The sequence below is a fragment of the Nycticebus coucang genome, unplaced genomic scaffold (assembly GCF_027406575.1).
Source record: "Nycticebus coucang isolate mNycCou1 unplaced genomic scaffold, mNycCou1.pri scaffold_65, whole genome shotgun sequence".
NCBI lineage: Eukaryota > Metazoa > Chordata > Mammalia > Primates > Lorisidae > Nycticebus > Nycticebus coucang.
The window spans coordinates 527000-550590 of record NW_026515591.1 but is presented as its reverse complement, the minus strand read 5'-3'; the positions used below and the strand labels follow the sequence as shown (position 1 = coordinate 550590).

Below are 23591 nucleotides of genomic sequence, written 5' to 3'. Positions count from 1 at the left end.
TCTATAAGAATATTAATAATTTCATGTCTTAATTATGAGTTTTTTAACCAGTAAGAGTCAATTTTTGTTAAAGGAGAAAGGTGTGGATCCAGTTTCAGTCTTCTACAAGTTTCCAGCCAATTCATCCAGCACCATTTATTGAATAAGGAATCTTTCCCAAAATTTATATTTTTAATATGCTTATCAAAAATGAAATGACAATAAATGTCTGGGTTTACCTCTTTTTTCCCCTTTTATTTATGTATTTATTTATTTTTTATTGTTAAATCATAACTGTGTACATTAGTGCAATCAAGGGGTACAATATGCTGGTTTCATATACAATCTGAAATATTCTCATCTAACTGTTCAACGTAGCCTTCATGGCATTTTCATGGTTATTGTATATAGACATTTGTATTCTACCTTTAGTAAGTTTCGCCTGTACCCATTCTAAGATGCACCGTAGGTGTGGCCCCACCCATTACCCTGCCTCCAGCATAATAACCCCCCTCCCTTCTTTGGCCCTTTCCTCATAGTCTTGTGCTTTAGTTGGGTTATAGCCTTCATGTGAAAGCTATAATTTAGTTTCATAGTAGGGCTGAGTACACATCTACTTCTCTATTTTTTTACCAGTACCATGCTGCTTTGATCACTATCAATTTATAGTATAGTTTGAAGTCTGGAAGCATGATACCTCCCAATTTGTTTTTATTTCTGAGTAATGTCTTGGCTATTTGAGGTTTTTTTCTGTTTCCGTATAAAGCAAAGTACTAATTTTTCCAGGTCTTTAAAATATGACAGAGGTGCTTTAATAGAGATTGCATTAAATCTGTAGATTGCTTTAGGTAGTATAGACATTTTAACAACATTGATTCTTCCCAGCCATGAGCATGATACATTTTTCAATTTGTTAACATCTTCAGCTATTTCTTTTCTCAGAGTTTCATAGTTTTCTTTATAGAGACATTTCACATCCTTAGTTGGATACACTCCCAGATATTTCATCTTCTTTGGGACTATTGTAAAGTTCTCTGTGGATTCTGGTTACTAAACCTTGTTCGGAGGTTTAACCTGCAAATATTTTCTCCTATTTTGAGGGCTGTCTGCTTGCTATACTTACTATGTTCTTGGCTGTGCAGAAGGTTTTCAGTTTGATCAGGTTCCAGTAGTGTATTTTTGATACTGCTTCAATTGCCTGGGGAGTCCTCCTCATTAAATATTCACCAAGGCCGATTCCTTCAAGAGTTTTCCCTGCTTTTTCTTCTAGTATTTTTATAGTTTCATGTCTTAAGTTTAAAGATTTTACCCAGTGAGAGTCTATCTTAGTTAATGGTGAAAGGTGTGGATCCAATTTCAGTCTACTACAGATCGCCAGCCAGTTTCTCACTGTGGGCAAAGGAATGGAGGAGAAACTTCTCTAAAAAAGACAGGCGCATGGACTACAGACACATGAAAAAATGCTCATCATCCTTAATCATCCGAGAAATGCAACTCCAAACTACTTTGAGATATCACCTAACTCCAGTAAGAGTAGCCCACATAACAAAATCCCAAAACCAGAGATGTTGGCATGGATGTGGAGAAAAGTGCACACTTCTGCACTGCTGGGGGGGAATGCACACTAATATGTGCTTTCATATGAAAGCTATAAATTAGTTTCATAGTAGGGCTGAGTACATTGGATACTTTTTCTTCCATTCTCGAGATACTTTGCTAAGAAGAATATGTTCTAGCTCCATCCATGTAATAAACATGAAAAAGGTAAAGTCTCCATCTTTCTTTTTTTCTGTTTTTTGAATATAGGCTTCTAAAGTGGTATTTTTTTTCTGCTTTTGCTGTATCCCAAAGTTGTTTTTTTTTTTTAACTTGTATCTTCATTGTTGTTATACTCAAGGAAGTTAATAATTTCCTTTTGTATTTCTTCCAGCACCCAACTGTCATTCAGCATAAGGTTGTTGAACTTCCACGCCTTTTTGTGAGGTTGAACGTTTTTGTTGAAGTTGAGTTTGACTTTTAGTGCCTTGTGCTCTGAGAAGATGCACAGTAAAATTTCAATTCTTTTGATTTTGTTGAGTGTCATTTTCTGTCACAGGATGAGATGATTTTGGAGAATGTTCCATGGGATGATGACAATAATGTATATTCTTATTTTGGGGATGGAGTGGTCTATATACATCTATCAAGCACAGTTTTGCTAGGGTCTCATTTCAATCTCTTATATCTTTGTTTAATTTCTGTTTAGAGGATCTGTCCAGCTCTGAGAGAAGTCAACTAATTCTTTATAGATGGGGTCTTTTGCAGTAGGTGCCTCATGGTTCATTGCGGGGGATCCTCTGTTCTTATTTTTCAGTTTGCCTGAATTTTTCTATTGGTTCCTCCTCATGTGTTCTTTCTTCTTGTTTACCTCCTTATGCTCCTTTTTACTTCTCACTACCTCGTTTGTTTTAAAGAGAAGTCCTTGCTCTTGATGACAGTATGTTTCTGGGGCATCAGGTCGTGCTGTGGGTTCTTCAGGAGACAGAGAGCACAGCAGCAACCTCTATCATCCTAATTCCAAAATTATTGCCTTGGGCAATCACCTGATTGTTTTCTCAGCATTCAGATACTGCTGAGTTGGAATCTTAAAGCTGGCTAGAATCCTTCAGGGGCAGGTTTCACAGTGCCCCCTGACTCTAGTTCCTGTAGGTTGCAGGAGTCCCTCAGCCTGCCCCAATAGATGAGTTCTGATCTTGGCAGAAGGTATTAAGACAACAGTGCTTTAGGCTCCTGCTAAGACCTTGTCAGGACTTCCCACAATGGCAGCCACCTGGCGACCGAGAACTTCTCATTATAGCTGCCTCACCAGGCACAACCCTATGGCACATCCACTCCAACCAGCATTTGAATATGGTTAGGCTGTTTACTGTTTGAGCTTGCCTTCTCTTCCAAGCTTTCCACTCAACACACAGCTTGCCCCAACAACTGAAAGTTCAAGAAAGGCTTCCTTCTGTCACAAACCTCTGTGGGTGGCCAGCTGATCCAAGCCAGTCTCAATTACTTACCTAATTCATCAGATTTCCACCTCTCCAGATCATAAGCTATATCCATCTCACCACCTCCTCACTGTGCTCCCTTAGCTAGGACTCTGGGTAAGGTCTTCATGCTAGGTACAGCTGGGTTCTCTCTTTTTCCCCAGTCGTTCTAGGAGAACTCAGCTGAATGATTTTTCTGGTTCCCCAACTTGCTCCATGCCAAGCCCAGAAATTCTTTACCTCTATTCCAAAGACAAAGGCTATCTGAGTTTTCAGGATTTTTAAATATTTTAACTAGTTAAGAATATATTTTAAAGAAAATATTAAATTGTGACCTATTCAGTCTAAGATGTTAGTCCAAAAGATCATTTTATTTGGACTATTCTACATTGCAAATACCATTCAAAATACCATTGCAAAAGAAAGCAATATTAAATCAGAAATCTAAAATTAAATAGTTTCATACCTGTGACTGTTTATTTTTATTTCCTTCATGACTTTCTTTCTCTTCATCTGATGACATCTGCAAGGCTGGCTCTACTGATAGACTATACATTTAGTTAAGTGGACCACAGTTCAACAAAATTTACATTGTTTGATAAAAAGGGGTAAAAAAGTAATTTATGTGTAAATTGACAGTTTATGTTAAGCTTAATCTTTAGCCAAATATTTACTTCTGTAAAAAAAATAAAATATAATACTTCTAATTATCCAAAACTTTGCAAAACAACCCAGAGGGCACTAGATGTCACTAGGTTCAACAAATACAGACATATCACAGATTTACTCACAGATATTTCCACCTAATGTATACACACATAATGTCAGAAGAAAAACAGAATTTAAATATACAATACATACATATGAAATAACATTGTGGATTATTCTCTATTTCATAATAGTACCTTTCAAAAGCATGCTGTGCATGTTGTTTTATTAATAATTCACAAATTTCTGTTACTTTTTGTATTTTCATCAGTGTACATCCTGTTTGTTACATGTGAAAAGATTTACTGTGATATTTTAACAATTTTATTTTTATCTTTTAAGGCCTTAAACTGCAACATGAAGCCTTCATTGATTCCTGCTGTTTCTCCAGATAAATAGGCATCTCCTCCCTCAGGGCTGCCTTAGTACTGTAGTGTCATCTCTACTGCAATGTTCCTACCTAAACTGTAAGTCGTTTCTTGCCATGTCTCTACCCTTTCCGCTGGACTATAAGCACAATATTTCAAAACTTCTGGAACAGTCTTTATCTGTTTTACTCAATAATTATTGACGCTGTGGCTGGAAGGAATATAAATAAAACTGTCAAAAATGAGTTTTTCAGAGATCATGTCTGAGCTGATATTTATAATGTAAGATGAGCCAAATTAAAGGGCATAGGGGCCAGGAAAGAATGAGAGCAGGACAGAAAGCAGGAGAGAGAGGAAACAATTCCTGAAGAAACATATGTATATGTATTTGTCTGCAGTAGAGGGAGTGTTGAGCCAGGCATTCTAAAAGCTCAGGAATGCCAGGAAAAAATGCCAACAAGAAGGGATAGCAGAAATCCTTCTATGAAATTTCATGGTGCTTGGATGTTAATATTTCAAAGAGATATTAATTATCCCATTTTCACTGAAGTAAATCACTCTAAACTCTATATGGAAGATGAATTTCAGAAAAACACAAGTGAATGGCAGAAAATGAATTACAAGGACATATTGGAAAATAAAGGCAATGTGGGCCTGAAATAAGTGAATGTTTATGGAAATATTTTGGATATCAAATATCAGTGTCCCATATAGGATGGATGTTTTTATAAAATAAATAAACATATAAATATTGGTTTTGTATTTTAATTTTTTCAATATTAATAAACAATACAATAAATATCTGTGGATATGTCTATATAATACAAAAGCCATTAGGACTATCATTCATATATACAGGAATATATATATATATATATATAAAATCTTTTCAACAGTTTGATGTTGCAACATTTATGTGATGGAATATTATAAAAATCAAAATAAATTAAACCAAATATACTTGTGTCAATATGGATTGATCTCACAAATAGAATACTGAGCAAATAAAAGAAAGTCACAGAATGACGTATGAAGCCTTGACAATTAAATTCACAAACTCACAACCGTGTGTTTACGTCAGTAGTACTGTACAAGCCCCTCATTATGGTTTCATAACTTTGGTGTATCAGTGTCTCATAGTTGTGTTTATGTTGACTATCTTTCAGAATGGAGTTCATTATCATTGCTGCATGATTGTATGCTGTTATGAGAATTTCAGAACCTGAATTAGAGCGATGAATAAATGTTAATCTTGTTAAACTTAGCAAGCATGGAAGGGAAGTCAGGGACATGTTAGTTTGCAGATAATGTCACAAAAAAATCAGCAGTTTGCAAATAGATTAAATAGTTTTCTGAAGGGATAAAAAGCAGCATTGAAGAAGTGAGGTAAGGGTGCCCAGTAATAAGAATGAAAGTCATGAAAACCTTACAAAAATTCATTGAATTTTGCATCAAAACTATTAGCTGACTGTGAGAAGCATAGCATATCAAGTAAACATCAATAGAGAAACAGGTAGGAAAGTCTTTTTTTAAATTTATTTTATTAGATCATAACTGCATACATTACTCCATTTATGGCATATAATGTGCTGATTTTATATATAATTTGGAATGTTTAAATCAAACTTGTTAACACAGAATTCACTTCCCTTATTTAATTGTTGTGTTTAGACATTTATACTCTACTATTAAATATTAACACTATATTAAGTATTGTAGAGACATTTATATTCTACTATTAGTTAAGCATTAATACTATTAAATATTAAATATTAATTAAATATTAATACTATTAAATATTAATACTAGTATTAAAATTTGTAGAGACATGCATATTCTGCTATTAATATTACATTTAATATTTTATTAACAGTAGAGTATATATGTCTAAACACAACAATTAAATAAGTGGGCGCTGCCTATGGCTCAAAGGAGTAGGGAGCCAGCCCTATAGACCAGAGCGGGTGGATTCAAACCCGGTCCCAGCAAAAAACTGAAAGAAAAAGAAAATAAATAAGTGAGGTGAATGCTATGTTTTTTTTTTTTATTTTAGTCAGCAAACTTTTAATTACGTAAGAAGAGTGTAGCATAGTAGATAAATGTAGTATAAAGTGTGTTTGAAAGGTCAATATACACACATACGTCTGTCATATGAAAAGTTGGGTTATACGGATTAATGGAATTACACGGGAAATTTTTTTAAAATACCCAAGTCAAACAGGGGAGGGCAGGGGTGGGAGTTGAATGCTATGTTAACCAGTTTGATGTAAACATTCCAAATTATATATAAAATCAGCACACTGTACCACACAAATGCAGTAATGTACACAGTTATGATCTAATAAAAAAATCAGGAAAATCATAATAGAAAATCTTGACAAGAAAAAACTTACACAAAATGATTCCCAAAGTAGATCACCAGTAAAAAAATGGAAAGGAGAGTCAAATTTTGACAAGACTTTACAGAGAAGAAAGATGAAGTTTTGAGCCATGTTATCACTGGTGATGAAACATAGACATACCAGCGTGAACTGAAGAAAATCATCAAAGTGCACAATGAAAGTCAGTCTTCTCCACAATCAAAACATTCCTTTAGTTCTAACAAAATGTTACAATGATATTGCTAACCTTCTTGATATCAGAGGGATTGCTCATTAAAAATTTTCAACAACTGCACAGTTAACAAAGTTTACTATTTGTAAGTGCTGAAAAGGCTACATGGAAAAGTTAGATGAAAATGACCTGAACTTTTTGCCAAATCATGGCTCTTGCATCAGGGGGGCAATGGCTCTTGCTGTGTGACAATGCACCAAGTCACACAGCACCATCTGTGGGGAGCTTTAATCAGTAAACAAATAACTGTATTAGAACATCCTCCCTACTCATATAATCTGGCTCCCAATGACCTTTTTCTTTACCCAAAGATGAAGGAACATTTTAAAGGAAGATATTTTGATAACATTTAGGACATCAAAGATAATACAATGTCAGTGCTGATGGCTATTCCAGAAAAAAAGTTCCAAAATTGCTTTGGAACCTGGATAAGGCACTGGTATTGGTGTACAACTTTCCAAGGGAAGTACTACAAAGGTGACTGTGGTGATATTCAGCAATGAGGTATGCAGTGCTTTTTCTAGGATGAGTTCACAAACTTCATCATCTTATTTTGAACACAGTGTATATATCATTTATATGAAATTTTAGGACATGGAAACAAATTATGATTTTACACCTATGTCACCTATAAAGTAAAACATTTTCAGCGTATCAGTGCAAGGTCATAACATACAGCTAATTCTAGGAGTTGGACACTTCCCTCAATTATTTGTAATAGTTTAAGAGGACCCTAAAGCCAAAACATTTAGTACTGCCATTTTAAAAGACTATGTCTTTCAAATAGCCATGGAAGGATAATTTATTATTTTCCTTGTTTTTAATAATTAATGATGACACACATGCACATAGGTTCTGCTAGTCAGACATTTAACTGCCTTAATATCATCAGTGCAACAACAGGATAAAATAACTAAAGTTAAAAGAAGACCAACTTGTTAGTATAAAGCATTCCACTATGTAAAGTCAGAATTTCATAAATTCTTTGAAACACTAGACAATTGTGTAGTTTCATAGTTCATCTCTTTCCACTCCCTAACAAAAACAGGAATTTTAAGTTGAAAATTAAAAAAGAAGAAAGATCCCTTGTCCCCAGGATTTTGAAGTTACAGTGAGCTATAGTCATTACACATAGCAAGAACATGTATCCATTTCCCTCCCCCCAAAAAATTACCTGATCTGGACAGTTGCACATTCTTCTGTTTTACTGCTTTCTTGCCATGGGAAGCTTCCATCTTAATAGCATGCTGAGTGGACTTTAAAATAAAGGGTTTCATAAGTAATGTGTATTTCGTATGACACACAGTGAATAATTCCAGATAAAAAAATAAATGTGGTTACCTTCAACTGGCAATGTTTCTCAGAAAACCCTAAAAAAACAAGAAACACAGACAATCAATGTAAATGACAATATAAATGTAAATACGATAGTGCCAAACGTGCAGTTATGGAGAGTTAATATTGAGCTTAATCCGCAAGTTTGACTTTGTACATGATTATTTTAGCTCTGAAGTTGTTTTCCTTTTTCTTTTTTTATTGTGGACAGCAATATGACAGAAATAAACAAAGAAAAGAAAGGGAACATACATTCAATACACCGTCCACTTAAGATTTCTAAAGTATTTCAGAGGAAAACCATTCAAATACAGTAGTGCACATATGGCAATGTGAATGGTGTCTTTAATCAGAGGAGCAAATCACACCATTGAGAGGATAAATGACAACGCTTATGGCAGAAGCCTACAGCATAGCTTTAACGAGACACAAAAGCATCCTTTATACATATAAGTATTCATCTGATCTTTGTTTTGTTATTTATAAAGGACACACTTCTAATGACAGTACAGTTCAATCTATATTTCTCTTAGAGAAAGTATTTTTAATAGAGCAGCATGGATGTACACTTGTAGAATAATAGTTAATATAAACATTCCCTTTGTTCCATATCCATGTAAGCTGCAGATACACCTACATTTCTTCTACCATCTACTTTTGCCATCTAAGAGTTTCATTACCCACTCACCTAAGGACACATAAAATACACCAAAGAAATTATGAACAATAAATTTCAAATATCAAAACATTTATCCAAAAAGAAAAAAATTGATATGTCACAGAATTATATGAAATTAATAACCTTTTACATTTCAAAATAAAAGCAATATTTTACTAAAAATAAGAAAAAGTTTTGGAAAAAACATGAATACATACATATGTACACACATACATATTTAATTAAGTCATTTGTACATAGATCATAAGTACATTTATGCCATTATGGGATTCGATGTGTTGATTATTTGTACAATTTGGAGTGCTTACACCCTACTAATCAACATAGCTTTCACCTCATTTCCCCAATTGCAGCATTAAGACATTTGTGTTCTACACCTGATAGATCCAATTTGTACTTGCAATATGCTCCATAGGTGTGATCCCCCTACTAACCCTCCCTCTATCAACCCATCTCCCTCCTTTCCCTTCTCCCTCCCCTTCCCTCCTTCATCCTAGGCTAAAGTTGCGTTTCATTTTTCTCTCTTTTTTTTTTTTTGCAGTTTTTTGCCAGGGCTGGGTTTGAACCCACCACCTCTGGCATATGGGGGCGGTGCCTTACTCTTTGAGCCACAGGCGCCGCCCCATGTTTCATTTTTCATATGCAAGTGTGAGTGATTATAGATTGGTTTCACAGTAGCACTGTGTACATTAGATTTTTTTTTTCCATTCCTGAGATACTTTACTAAGAAGATTATTTTCCAGCTCCATCCATGTAAACATAACAGAGGTAAAGTCTCCCTTTTTCTTTTTTTTTTAAATGCTGCATAGTGTTCCATGGTATACTTACTGGCAACATATAAAAGACTCAAACTGGACCAACACCTTTCTCCTCTAACAAAAATTGACTCTCACTGGTTAAAGGACTTAAACTTAAGACATAAAACTATAAAAAATTTGTAGAGAGAGTGCAGGGAAATGCTTGAAAAAATTGGCCTGGAGAATATTTGATGAGGAGGATACCCCGGACAATTGAAGCAACATCAAAAATACATTACTGAGATCTGATCAAATTAAAAAGTTTCTGCACTGCCAAGAAAACAGTAAATAAAGCAAATAGACAGGCCATCAGAATGGGAGAGGATTTTTGCAAGTTATATTTGTGACAAAGGTCTAATAACCTGAATCCACAGAGAACTCAAAATTATGACTAAGAAAAAAAAACAAGTGATTTCATTTAATTGTGGGCAAGAGACGTGAACAGAAACTTCTCTGAAGAAGACAGGCTCATGGTCTACAGACACATGAAAAAAATGCTCACCATCTTTAATCATCTGAGAAATGCAAACAAAAACTACTCTGAGATACCACCTAACTCCAGTAAGAGTATCCCACATCACTAAATTCCCAAACTCTAGATGTTGGTGTGGTTGTGGAGAAAAGGGAACACTTTTGCACTGCTGGTGGAAATGCAACCTAGTACGTTCCTTTTGGAAGGAAGTTTGGAGAACCCTTAGAGATCTAAATGTACACCTGACTTTTGATCCTGCAATTCCTCTTCTCGGTGTATATCCAAATGACCAAAAGTCATTTGGCAATTAAGATATTTGCACCAGATTCTTCACTGCAGCTGAATTCATAATTGCCAAGTCATGGAAGATAATTACATTTTTATAAAATTAGTTTCCTTTGGTATATCCTATTAATCTTTTAAGATCTTTGGAAAATAGCCATTTTATAGAAAAAAAATCTGTCTTAAAAAAGCAGCCACTGCTTGTATGCAAATTAGTCTTATTTGATAATGTAATATCAAGGCAACATGCATCTCTGATGCCTGGCATTCGTGGAGAGAAGACGTGGATCTCTCTGGTTTACCCCAATTCCAGCACTCTCCTGCTTCTAGTGATCTCTGGGGCAGCAACAATCTACCTTGTGTGACTGCCAGTTTCCTAAATCCATCTTGGTCAGTACTCTCAAGTTTCCTCATCATTAACTACAAAATTACCTAGTTAACTTTCTTCTTTCCACCCTCTTTCTCTACCCAGAAAGTCTCTTCCCTTCAAAAAGTATTCTGTAACCCTTTGGTCTTCCATTGTTTTCATGGATTATTTCTGCCATTTCTTCCCTCTTCATTTAGCAAAACGATCTCACATTTATAACTTGATTTCTTTGTTTCTTTGCTCCTTCTCCTCCAGCTAAACTCATGCTCAGAAATAAGAGCAAAATAATGCGTTTTCTTGATCCTGCTATGGTGAAACTGTTCTTCCAGGCTTTTTTTCCAGATTTCTCTATAGGCAAGTGTATACCCTTGCTACTCATGGGGATCCAAGGACCAGCAGCCTCAGCGTCACTTGTGTGTGTTAGAAATGAAGATACCTAGACCTACTGAATCACAAAGTGCATTTTTAACAAGGTATCCAGGAGATATCAGAAAGTTTGAGAAGCTCGGGTCTGCAGTGATTTGCCTCCACATTTCCTTACCTGAGCTTCCCCTTTAGAATCTCACCACCAGTCCCTCTGTGTAACATACTCCAAGATGAAAAGGCATCGCAAATCATCAAGTTTCTGATGGACTTTTTATCAGGCTATACTTTCCAATATATCTTCATAACTAACCCTCTTCTCTCCATTCTAGCTTCCTTATTGTGAAGTATATGATACTACTGTTCAGTAAAGTAAAATAGTTTATATGCCACTGAATTATAGACATTTGTGCCTGACCCTATGCTTCCTTTCCTCTGTGTTAGATGAAACACGCCTCTGCATGATCAGAGACTTCAGTCTTTCATGCCTCCCGAACAGTGAGGAACATGGGAGCAGCGAAGGTATTTGCTCTCTGTCTCTGACACATTTTGAACCTGGGAGCTCACTTTATATTCTTGCCACCTTTGTAATGCCCTGTCCACTTTGCACTAAGAAATTACTATTTTTCCTATGTACTCAATTTTAATTTAAGGACAATTAATGACAATTAAGGACATGGTAGGGGTAGGGAAAGTGGAGAGCAGAGAGAGAAAGGAGGGAGGTGTGGGGAAAAGAATAGTAGAGAGCGGGGAGGAGAGGGAGGTGGAGCCTGGTGTGTGCCACACCTTTTAGGGACAAGATAGGATTGCAAGAGGGATTTTGCCTAACAAATGCAATCAGTGTAACCTGGTTTCATGTACTCTCAATGAATCCTCAACATTAAAAAAAGAAAAAGAAATTGATTTCTTTTAAGACAGTATAAATGTTAATTTTTTTGTATTATTAATTGGCTGTCCTGTTTCTACAGTGTAGAAAAGGGTATTCTTTGAATAGCTCTAACAAATATAAATTTAATCTTTCTACTTTGTGATAGAATTAGAGCTAAAAATTATATGCCCAACCCTCTTCAAGTATTTTTTTAAAATGGTTGAATTAATATAGCTATTTCTTTTGCTCAGCAATTTGATGCAAATGCCTAAATACAAAATGTTCAGTAAGTACTACAGAGGAAGGAAATGGCTTAGTATTTTACAAAGCTTCTTGAAAATCAGAAAAACTGGTAGCATTTGATTCCACCTCAAAATTTCTATAAGCAAACACTCTTAAACAATGCCACCACATATAATCTACAATTGTACACAAATTTTCACATTTTCTTCACACTGTATAGAAATACACATCACAAATGTGCAATTAGAATTAATACAGAATATTTGCAAAATGAACAAAATTTAGGCCTAGACCAAAAACATATTCCGATTTGTTGAAAATAAGTTGACTAGACATTATTTTATCATCTTACGCTAATTTACATTTATAAAAATTTTAATTAAACATACTAGATTGAGGTGCTAAGAATGTGTGCTCTATCTATACTTAAAGTTAATGCCCTATAATTTTATAAATCCAAATTTCAAAAGGAAGGATTCTGTTTATTGAATAATGGAATCCTCTTTTGGATCACTTAGTTTCTATTGCCTATATCAGGCCTGTTCATATGAACGTATATTCTCACTACATACAGAAGCACTATAGAGTCCCTTTAGGAACTGCAATAATCATACATGAATAATTACTGAGGATTAAGGTACCTAACAAAATTACTGAATTCCAACATGGTCTTTTTTATTGTTATAAACCAAGAGTCCCATTACAACACACTCCTAAATTCAGAGTTTTAGAATTACCGAAAATGATTTAGATTATTTGAGTAATTATACTCATACCTTCCGCTTACCCAAATAACTGAGTAAAATCATGCTACAGTAAACTTCCATTATAAAAACAAACCAATAGAGCAATGGACAACATGCCTGACTACTGTTATAAAAAGAATTTTTCCCATTATAATTTTGAAGGCTTTGTTTGGAAGCCCATTTCAGTAAATCAAGTAAGAGTCATGTATTGATTTGAAACTTCTTAGTTCAAAAGTTTACAAAGAGAAGAATTTGTATAGATGAAAAATCCTTCTCCAAATTCATTTCTTACAGCTTCCTTATTCTTTATTTCTTCACAGGCCAAATTTTATACTTGATAACAATGTGAGGTTCTATATAATCACTACATGATAAGTTTACTTCTACTTATACAGACCTCTTATTTGTATAGCACTCAATAATCACTTTGACAATTTATTATTTCAAATACATGCCACCTCTTTGAGAGAAAATGGGAGTTTTTGTTGGCCATTCCTTATCATAGAAACACATTGTTAATTCTCTAAGTATCATTTATCATTTACTGTCTTTTTTACTTTTTTTTTTTAGAGAAAGGGTCTTACTTTTCACCCTCGGTTAGAGTGCAGTGGTGTCACAGCGCACAGCAATCTTCAGCTCTTGGGCTTAAGTGATTCTATTGCCTCAGCCTCCAGAGTAGCAGGGACTACCGGTGCCCATTACAATGCCCGGCTATTTTTTTTGTTGCTGTTTGGCCAGAGCCAGGATTGAACCTGCCACCCTCGGTATATGGGGCCAGCACCTTACTCAATGAGGCACAGGTGCTACCCCCCTTAATATTTTATATGTTTCTTTTTTTCTTTTTTTTAGAATGGTGATAACTTTTAATAGTTTTATAGTGACAACATACCAATTTTCATATGTGTACATACATTTAAATAGACCATAAATACCCATATGGCAGAATATCTACCTCTTGGCAGAAAAAACATCTTTCCAACTAAACAGCCTTAATACTGAGAAAAACAAATGTGAGGTAAGTTTTCATAAAAAGTGACTATACCCTATATTATTTTTACTGTAAAAATTCAAGTAGTTATAAAATCCTTGTCTCAAAACTCAAAAATGGAACTGTAACACACATCTTCAAATGAAACAATATTTTGATTATAAATAGATAAAATAAATAGTTACTTCTGCTGAAATTCAATCATGCCATTATTTTCATGTATGTCTATATGGGATTTTCATTGTGAATAAGAAATATCTGTCCCTTTTTAAATCAAAGTATATTCTAATTATGAAAATGTTATTTCTTTTAAAAGATCGCTTTTCATAGGATACACACTGATTAGTATTTTAGTTTTTAGGAACATCTTTAGAATGAGTACTGGCCTTTTAACTGCATCAGTTGAAAAGTGGATGCCCTTGAGAAGTGAAGATGGAATACCTCAGAAGAATTTCTGTGGGGGGGGTTTTCATATGTCATTTTTGGGGATGTGAGAACATTGTAAAACTACTTTGTTTATTTGAAAACAACACTTTTTAGTTAGAGAATTATTCTGTTATTTTTGCTGAAGGTCATTGCCCAGCCTGGTATAAAAGGAGTTGAAAATAACATTAAGGCTGAAAGAAATAGTTCAGTGTTGGTTTTTTTTTGTTGTTTTGTTTTTTTTACTTTTCAGTGCCAACTTCAGAGCACTGTATACTATTTAGTTTATATATATATTGTCTTGTTAAAAGGACAAATTTCGTTCTGAGAACACTGAATGTTATTGAATGTTGATTGCATAGGTCACTACATAATGTAAAATAAGTTAATTTGTTCTGATTCAAATTGTATTGATTCTGTTCAGATGACTTTCATTAAATGTGTTCCGTGGGGTTAATTGGAAAGTGGAAAACTGGAAGATTACTTTGAAAAAATTGGGTTTTATAGGAGGACTACTTGGTGCCAGTTAAAAGTCCTGCACATTGAACATAAAATGAGAAAAGAGGATTTGGGATAACTAGGGAAAATGAAAAAAATAGAATTTGTCTTTTTTTCTTTTTTTATTGAATCGTAGCTGTGTACATTAATGCAACTATGGGGTACAGTGTGCTGGTTCTGTACACAATCTGAAATACTTTCATCAAACTGGTTAATATAGCCTTCACCACATTTTCTTAGTTATGTGTTTAGACATTTAAACTACCCTCCCTCCACTCACCCTATCCCTCTCCCCCTCTTAATTTTAAGAGTGTGCCTGAGGGTTCCCTTCTGACATTCCCAAATTAACAACAAGATATTATTCCAGAGTCCACCTTAAAACTTGATTTTTTTTTAAATATGGTGCTTTTCTAAACACAAAAGGCCATCTGAATGTTTCTTAAGAATTTTTTATGTTAGACATTCTGTCTGAATACGCTCTAAATCTATACTCAAAGGATGACTGGTTAACAACCACTGGTACTTTGAATTTCTCTACTGAAAAAAATCATGTGACACCACACATTGTAAATTATAGTAATTACAAATATCCTTTGTCAATAGAATCAGAAGGATAGACCATCTAACTGTTTAAAAACCTAAGCCAATGGGCGGCGCCTGTGGCTCAGTCGGTAAGGCACCAGCCTCATATACCGAGGGTGGCGGGTTCAAACCCGGCCCCAGCAAAACTGCAACCAAAAAATAGCTGGACGTTGTGGCGGGCGCCTGTAGTCCCAGCTACTCGGGAGGCTGAAGCAAGTGAATCGCTTAAGCCCAGGAGTTCGAGGTTGCTGTGAGCTGTGTTAGGCCATGGCACTCTACCGAGGGCCATAAAAGCTATAACCCAGCTACAACTTAACAATAGGGGTAAGTGGAAAAGGGGAGGGGTGGGTAGAGGGAGGGGGATCGGTGGGATCACATCTGTGGTGCATATTACAGGGTTATTTGCGAAACTTGGTAAATGTAGAATGTAAATGTTTTGGCACAGTAACTGAGATAACGCCGGAAAGGCTATGTTAACCACTGTGATAAAAATGTGTCAAATGGTTTATGAAGCGAGTATATGATGCCCCATGATCATATCAATGTATACAGTTATGATTTAATAATAAAAAAATATAAAAAAAAAGTGAGACTCTGTCTCTACAAAAAAAGAAAAAAAGAAAAAAACCTAAGCCAATGAAAAATCTATATAATACAAGAAAGAAAACTTAAATTTAGGCCATAAGCAGATTTAACTAAGATTTAAAATGCACTAATTTCCTCATTTTAAATCTCTTCTCTTTCAATGTTATAATTCGAATCTCTTAAAACAAGAAGTGAATTAAAACACAGTAATTGTTAAACCATTTTCCAAAAAATCAAGTGTCCCTGCACCTTAAATTTTCTGTACTGTTTCATTTATCAGTCTTTTGTGCAAGAGTTAGCAATTCATGGCACAGGGGTCACATTTTGCTTTTCCTGCTAAGTTAATGATGCTCATCAAACCTCATCCAAATCCTTTACATTTTTATTGTTGGGGATTCACTGAGCGTACAAACATCCAGGTTACACTAATTGCATTTGTCAAGCCAAATCCCTCTTATAAATGTGTTCCTATTACTCTTTCAGCTGCTGCTTTTTATTTTCCCTCTTGTCTGCCTGCTCTGTCTAGGCAAGAAGGTAGTCACACATGGCTTCAGCTACTTCCTTAGTCACGACTGTAAACAACAATTTTCCTCATCCACTATTCAAAGTTGGTTTGGCCTACTAAACTAGTCTGAAATTGGAGAAGACAACTTAGTCTTTGCTGCTGTTTGTTGCTGTACTCTTACTTCAGCTGCCTCTGCCAAGTACATCAATGTCTTTCTTTCTGGGTTTTCTCAAAATTTTACACCCATTACATTTGTATATTGAGGAACACATTATTTTTGCCTCATAGCATTCACAATAGTTTTTAAGACAGCCTGATCATTTGCAATTACATCCTTTGCTATGGTAACAATCTGATTCTTCCTCCTTTCTTTTCCCTTGAAGCCTTCTGGATTTCTGTCAAGGCATGCTTTTATTGCTTTTTTTCTTTCATTTTCATGTTCCAAATTATTATAATAACTAGTACAATTGTGGATGTTGTAAAATTCACTATTTGCAATGCAATCACAATATAATGTCAAACACAGTGATATTTTACACTTACAGGGCTTTCTAGGCCCAATGGAAGACACAGATGGGATTATGACTTTGAATGGAAGTCTCGACTGGATCTGGATACCAAATATTCCAACAAAGTTAGAATAGCTTGCTATAGACACATATGAAGACTACTGTAGCTGAGTAAAGTACTGAGCTGGAAGCACAGCATAGCCCACAATCCCTGTTCCCAGAGCTGTGGCCAAGACACTGCCAGGACAAGGCCTGGTGGCCCGTTGGTGAGGTTGGGCTGAATCTGTGGCAGTGTTGCAGCAGGCATGATGAGCCAGTCCTGTGGCTGGCTAGTAGTTATGATTTGTGAAGTTAGATTGATTGCTTGGGAGCAACTTGTTTGACAACCTAAGCCACGATAATTGGAACGGACTTCTGAACTGGGGTTGTATTCACAAGCAATGGCTTTGCTTGCTGGCTTTGAGTGTTTTTACTGGGATTCTATCTAGCTGGGGTGAGCTACTGGTTGTGTGGAAGTAACAAGTCAGACATAATAAAACTTGCTTCCAGGTAACTGCATCTTCCGGACATTGAGAGCAGTTTCCGGACGTGCAATTGCTTTAAACTTTGATGTGCTTACTCCCCTAACAGTGATGCTCTGCACAATTGATTCCACTGCCTTATTTGGTGATTTCAAAGGAGATATGGCTATTTTCTTTAGTGTCTGTGTTGTATAATTTAAAGGCGATCCAATAAAACCACTTTCAGATATTGTTGTGGTCTTTGATGGAGTTCTGGGAATAGACTGTGAAAGAACCCTACCTGCAATGACTGGAGGTGATACTTGAGTTGTTTGTCCTGTAACTGCTTTTCCATTACTTGGTTTTGCAAAGATCAGCTTCTTGATTACTGGACCAGAGGTTGGTATTTGAGGCTTCTTAGCAATCTGTAGTGTTTTTTACTGTTTGGTCTATAACAAGGGCTGTGTTACACTATTCATCTGTTGGCTTCCTGGGGTCAGTGCTGAGACTCCAATGACAGGTTTCAACTCTGGCCTTCTTCCCATGATTAACTATTTTAATTTGCTGCAGTGGTAACTTACTATTTCCTGATTGGGCCTCAGTTGTAAATTTCTGAGTCTGTGGTAGTTGGCTTTGGGGTAGTTCTAGAACGAGACTTAACCAAAGTGCTTAAAATTAACCTCTGTTCATCTGGTTTAAGTTTTTGACTACCAGTTTAACATCAGCTGTCTGTGATACTTTGTTTAACATAATATGATGGACTGATACAGTCATAGGAATCTGAGCACCAAATTTCTGAACGCCACTTGGAAAAGCTGGTTTCACTGTGGTGTTACAATTTGCCTTAGTAATTGTGGCATTCCCTGTAACTTGGTTAGTGTGCTTACTGTCCACTGTGATTGGTTCCGTGGAAATAGGCATGGCTGTAGAGCCACCAGTAAAATTTATGTTGACAATTTCTTCCACTTCTGTCTCTATGGGAATTGGGTCTTCCCCAGCTTCAATACTATGGTCACCAACTGAAGTTATACCAGTGTCCATTATCTCCTCTGGAAGCAAACCTTTCACTTTGGCAGGGACCACCACCATGATCATTCTCCTGCTAGAAAGTTAATCAGGCACAAACCCAGCAGCTCTCTGGGCTCCCACTATCTATGGCAGCAGCAGTAGCTGCCTTGGAGACTCAGGGCAGGGACTGTTCAAATTCATTCACCCAGAACCATTCTACTGCTTCACCCCATAATACGTAGGCCCTTGCCACCTATGCACCCTCTCCAGAAATTGTATCATTTGACCAACCTGAATCATGCCACCTGATGCCACCTGATCCTTTTCCCTTAATGTACTTCCTCCCTGTCTTCTTCTTCCCGGGAGTTCCCACCTGTGAGCTCAGGTGCCATCCGACTGGTCATAAAATCAATCAAATATTTTCCCTGAAAATCTGAATGCACAGTTAACCCTTTGCCAGGAGCCTGGATGCCTGAAAGTATACCCCCTGCAGAGCCCAGAGTGTTTGGTGAATTCACAGGCCCAGGCATTGTTTAGACCTCTAGATGGCATCACGGACAGCGACTAGTGAGGAAGCGGGGGCTGCAGAGAGAGAGTGGTGTCTGGAGAGAGAGGGATGTGGAGATGGTTTGCAGCTGGCAGAGGAACTGACATCCAAGTTCTGACATTAATGGGCAACTTTCCTGACTCCCTTACCCACCAGAGGGGACCAGAGTCTAGCCCCATGGGTTTGCTGGACAGAATGCCTGTGAATTCCTACAATCTGAATGCTTGAAACTCTGAACTCTTTCTCGTGAACAGTGATTGTACTCCCTGGGACAATCTTATTAGAACTTTCAACCTGGAATGTCTACCTGGGGACCCTCCAAAGTTGAGTTGCAGTTGTTTTGTAGTGGAGAGTTATAGATTCTCTTCCTCTAGCTGTTACTAGTGTGGGGGAGGTGGGGCAACCCAGATGTTTATATAGTTATACAGCTGAGATTCAACAGGATTGACCTTTCACAATGGTCAAAGGCTGTAGGGGAAAAGCCACAATCACAAGCTCCAGGTCATTGGTAATGGACTGCTTAGCACCAGTACCTGAAGCCACCAAACCAAACTTGCCCCACAAGTTTTAAATGCAATATTGGAGAAAATACTCCTGAGGAAGAACCAGTGGAAGAACTTTGGCAACATGAAAAATCAGTGAAGATCACCTGCACCAAGGGATGAAAAAGGAGATACAACAAAAGATACTATTCATAGAGAAGTGGCTCAAATGTCAGAAACAGAATTCAGAATATGGTTGAAAAATAAGACGAATAGAGTGGAGGAAAAGATGAAAAGAGACATCCAAAAAACTGTTCAAATGTTGTCTCAAGAAACTAAAGAATTCAAAGACAAAGTTGCCAAGGATATGAACATAATGAGAAAGATATACAAAGCTTAACAAAATGAAAAAAGTGTTCTAAGAACTTTGAAATACAATAGGGTTCCTCACTAATTGAGTTTAGCAGGTAATAAAGTGTATCAGAAATTAAAGACAAGGCTTTTGAATGATACCAATTATTCCAACAGGCAGAAAACAGGAGAATCAGAACAGAACATTCTCTGAAAGAGTTGTGGGGCCATTCCAAAAGATCAAACATCAAAAGTATAGAGATTCCTGAAGAAGAAAATGATGATCCTTAAAGTACAAATGCTTGACTCCAAGATATTATGAAGGAGAATTTCCAAAGCATTGAAAGAGATACAAAATTTCAGATACTAGAAATTTCAGAACCCCAGCGCAATGAAATCCAAATAAACCATTTCTTAGATACATTGTATTTAACTTTGCCAAAGTTAATATCAAGGAAAAAGTCCTACAAACAGCCAGGTGTAACAAAAATCTTACCGACAAAGGGAAAAATACTAGGTTGACCGCACATCTTTTAGCCAAAACTTTTCAAGGCAGAAGAGGATCATCATGCACCTTCAATCTCCTAAAACAAAATAACTTTTAGCTCAGAATCCCATATCCAGATAAAATGAGTTTCATTTGTGATGGAGAAATCAAATACTTCACTGATACCCACATGTTGAGGAAATTTGCCATAACAAGATGAGCTATCCAGGAAATGCACAGAACCATTTTCCGTAATGACCAGCACAGTTGTCTACCACCCAAAGAAATACACCCAGAATTTAAACAACAAAGCCTAGATTTCACAATGGTCAAAGGGTTAAAAATATGCACTAGACATTTGAAAAACAAAACAACCAAAATACTACCATACCTATCAATTATCTCAATTAATGTGAATAGCCTAAATTCTCCCCTAAAGGCACAGAATGGCTGACTGGTTTTAAAAAACTAAGGCCAGTAATTGTTGCCAATGGGGTCTCATCTTACCTCAAAGGACAAAGAAAGACTCAAAGCGAATGAATGGAGATCAGGCAAATGGACATCAGAAAAAAGCAGGGATAGCAATCTTAGTTGCAGATATAATTGAATTAAAACAAAAACAAATAACAAAATGCAAGGAAAGATACTAAATATTTGTCAAGGGCAACAATCAACATGAATAGCTTTCAATAATTAACATTTATGTACCCTTTCTGAATGTTCCTCTATTTACAAAACAAACCCTAATAGATCTGAATAATATGATATCTTCCTGTACTATAAATAACTGGACATTTTAAATACCCCTTTAGCTATTCAGGATAGATCATCAAAAAAAAACTAAGAAATAATGGTCTTAAACTTGACCCTCGAAAAAAATGGACATAACCGACAACTACAGAATCTTTCATCCTAATAAAACAGAATACACATTTTTTTCACCAGCCCACAGATCATATCTTCAAAACTGATCATATCTTCAAACACAAGTCTAACCTCGACGCATTTAAAATAATACCAATTATACCTTCTAGCAAAAGAAATATTCATACTCGAAGTGAAATAACCTTAGTATAAATGATAGCTAGGTCAAAGATGAGATTAAGAAAGAAATCATCAGATTTGCTGAACAAAATGATAATGAAGACACAAACTATCAAAACCTGTGGGATACTGCCAAGGCAGTCCTAAGAGGGAAGTTCATAGCATTAGAAGTCTTTATCAAGAAGAAGCTGAGGCAAGAGAATCACTTAAGCCCAGGAGTTGGAGGTTGCTGTGAGCTGTGTGAGGCCACGGCACTCTACCGAGGGCCATAAAGTGAGACTCTGTCTCTACAAAAAAAAAAAAAAATAAATAAATAAATAAAAAAGAAAACAAGAGGAGAGCAAGTCAGCAACCTAATAGGCTATCTTAAGCAACAGGAAATGAAAGATAAATCCAACTGCAAACCCAGCAGATGAAAAGAAATAACCAAACTTAGAGCAGAATTAAATAGAATTGAAAACAAAAGAATCACTCAGTAGGTCATCATAACAGAAAGTTGGGTTTTTGAAAAGATTAATAAAATTAATTAACCTTTGGCTAGACTAAGCAAAAGAAGAAAAATAAAATCTCTAAGAACATCAATCGGAAACAATAAAGGGGGGGAACCCAGATACCACAAAAATTCAAAAAATTCTCAATGACTACCACAAAATAACTCTATTCTCAGATACATGATAATATAAAGGAAATTGACCAATACCTGTAAGCATATCACTTCCTAGATGGAACCAGAAAGAATTAGAAATTTTGAATAGACCTTTATCAAGCACTAAACTATCAACTATACAAAATCTCTCCAAAATAAAAATTCAAATGGTTGCACATCAGAATTCTATCAAACCTTCAAAGAGGAACTAGTACCTATATTACATAACCTATTCCAAAACATAGAAAAGGAAGAAATCCTCCCCAACACATTTTACAAAGCAAATATCACCTTGATCCTCAAAACATGTAAGGCCCCAACAAAGGAAGAAAAATATACATGAATATCATTAATGGATATCGATGCAAAAATATTCAATAAGATCCTAGCAAACAGAATTCAGTGACACATCAAAAAAGTTTTATACCATGATCAAGTTGGTTTTATCCCAGAGTTATGAGTTTGGTTCAACATACATAAATCTAGAAATATAATATAGCAAATAAAAAATAAAAAAAAATCACCACATGATTCTATCTATTGATGCAGAAAAGGCTTCTGATAATCGAGCATCATTTCATGATTGGAACACTTAGGAAAACAGGGTTAGATGGGACATTTCTTAAACTGATAGAGGCCATCTACAGAAAACCCACAGTCAATATCAAATTGAATGAAGTAAAATTGAAAACATTTCCACTCAGATCTGGAACTAGACAAGGATAGTGTCTCCACTGCTATTCAACATCCATTTCAATCAGGTAAGTGAAGGAGATCAAGGGTATTCAAATGGGGACAGAAGAGGTCGAACTCTTGCTTTTCACATATGACATGATCTTATACCTGGAAAACCCCAGGGAATGAACTACAAAGCTTTTAGAACTGATCAAGGAATACAGCAGTGTCTCAGGACACAAAATCCATGCCTAGAAATCAGTAGCTTTTATATAGTCCAATGATAGTCAAACTGAAAATATAATCAAAGATTCTGTTCCTTTTACAGTAGTGCCAAAGATGATGAAGTATCTGAGAATTTATCTTACAAAGGATGCAAAAGAGATTTATAATTATACCATGGAAAATATTCAGCCATAAAAAAATGGAGACTTGGTGGAACAAAGTTTTCTTAGTAAAGCATCAAAAGAATGGAGAAGCAAGAATCCAATGTACTCTATTCCAATATGAAGGCAGCCCCTAATACAAGGGTGGGGGCTAAGAGAATGAGCAAGTGGGAAGAGGGGTGGAGGGAAAGGGCTGGGGTGGCAGGGTATGTTACACCTCTTCTGCGTGGGGCACAACTATAAAAGGGACTTCATCTAACAAATGCAATCAGTGTAACCTTATTCTTTGTACCCGCAATGAATCACAAACAAACAATAAATAAACAAATAAGTGAATAAATGAATTAAAATGGAGACTTTACATCTTTTATTTTTACCTGGATGCAGTTGGAACATATTCTTCTCAGTAAAATATCTCAAGAATGGAAACAAACAAACAAAAAAAAGTGTTCAATGTACTCAATACTATTATGAAACCAATATATAAACACTTCTACTCTATATGAATGACAAAACACAAATACAGTCTAACAAGAGGAAT

At 35.8% G+C, this 23591-nt stretch overlaps 1 protein-coding gene and 1 pseudogene across 1 annotated transcript in view; both read right to left on the bottom strand.

Moving 5' to 3' along the window:
• Positions 1 to 23591, bottom strand: part of LOC128579554 (ankyrin repeat domain-containing protein 26-like) — a 68106-nt gene that overhangs the window by 27713 nt on the left and 16802 nt on the right. Inside the window, exons 3-5 of the mRNA XM_053581584.1 lie at positions 8024 to 8052; positions 7857 to 7938; positions 3460 to 3533 (exon numbers count right to left, since the gene is read on the bottom strand). Of these exons, the coding sequence (XP_053437559.1) occupies positions 3460 to 3533; positions 7857 to 7917 (135 nt within the window). The 5' untranslated portion in view covers positions 7918 to 7938; positions 8024 to 8052. The remainder of the gene's footprint in view (positions 1 to 3459; positions 3534 to 7856; positions 7939 to 8023; positions 8053 to 23591) is intronic.
• LOC128579553 (protein lin-54 homolog) lies at positions 16206 to 18513 on the bottom strand (annotated as a pseudogene).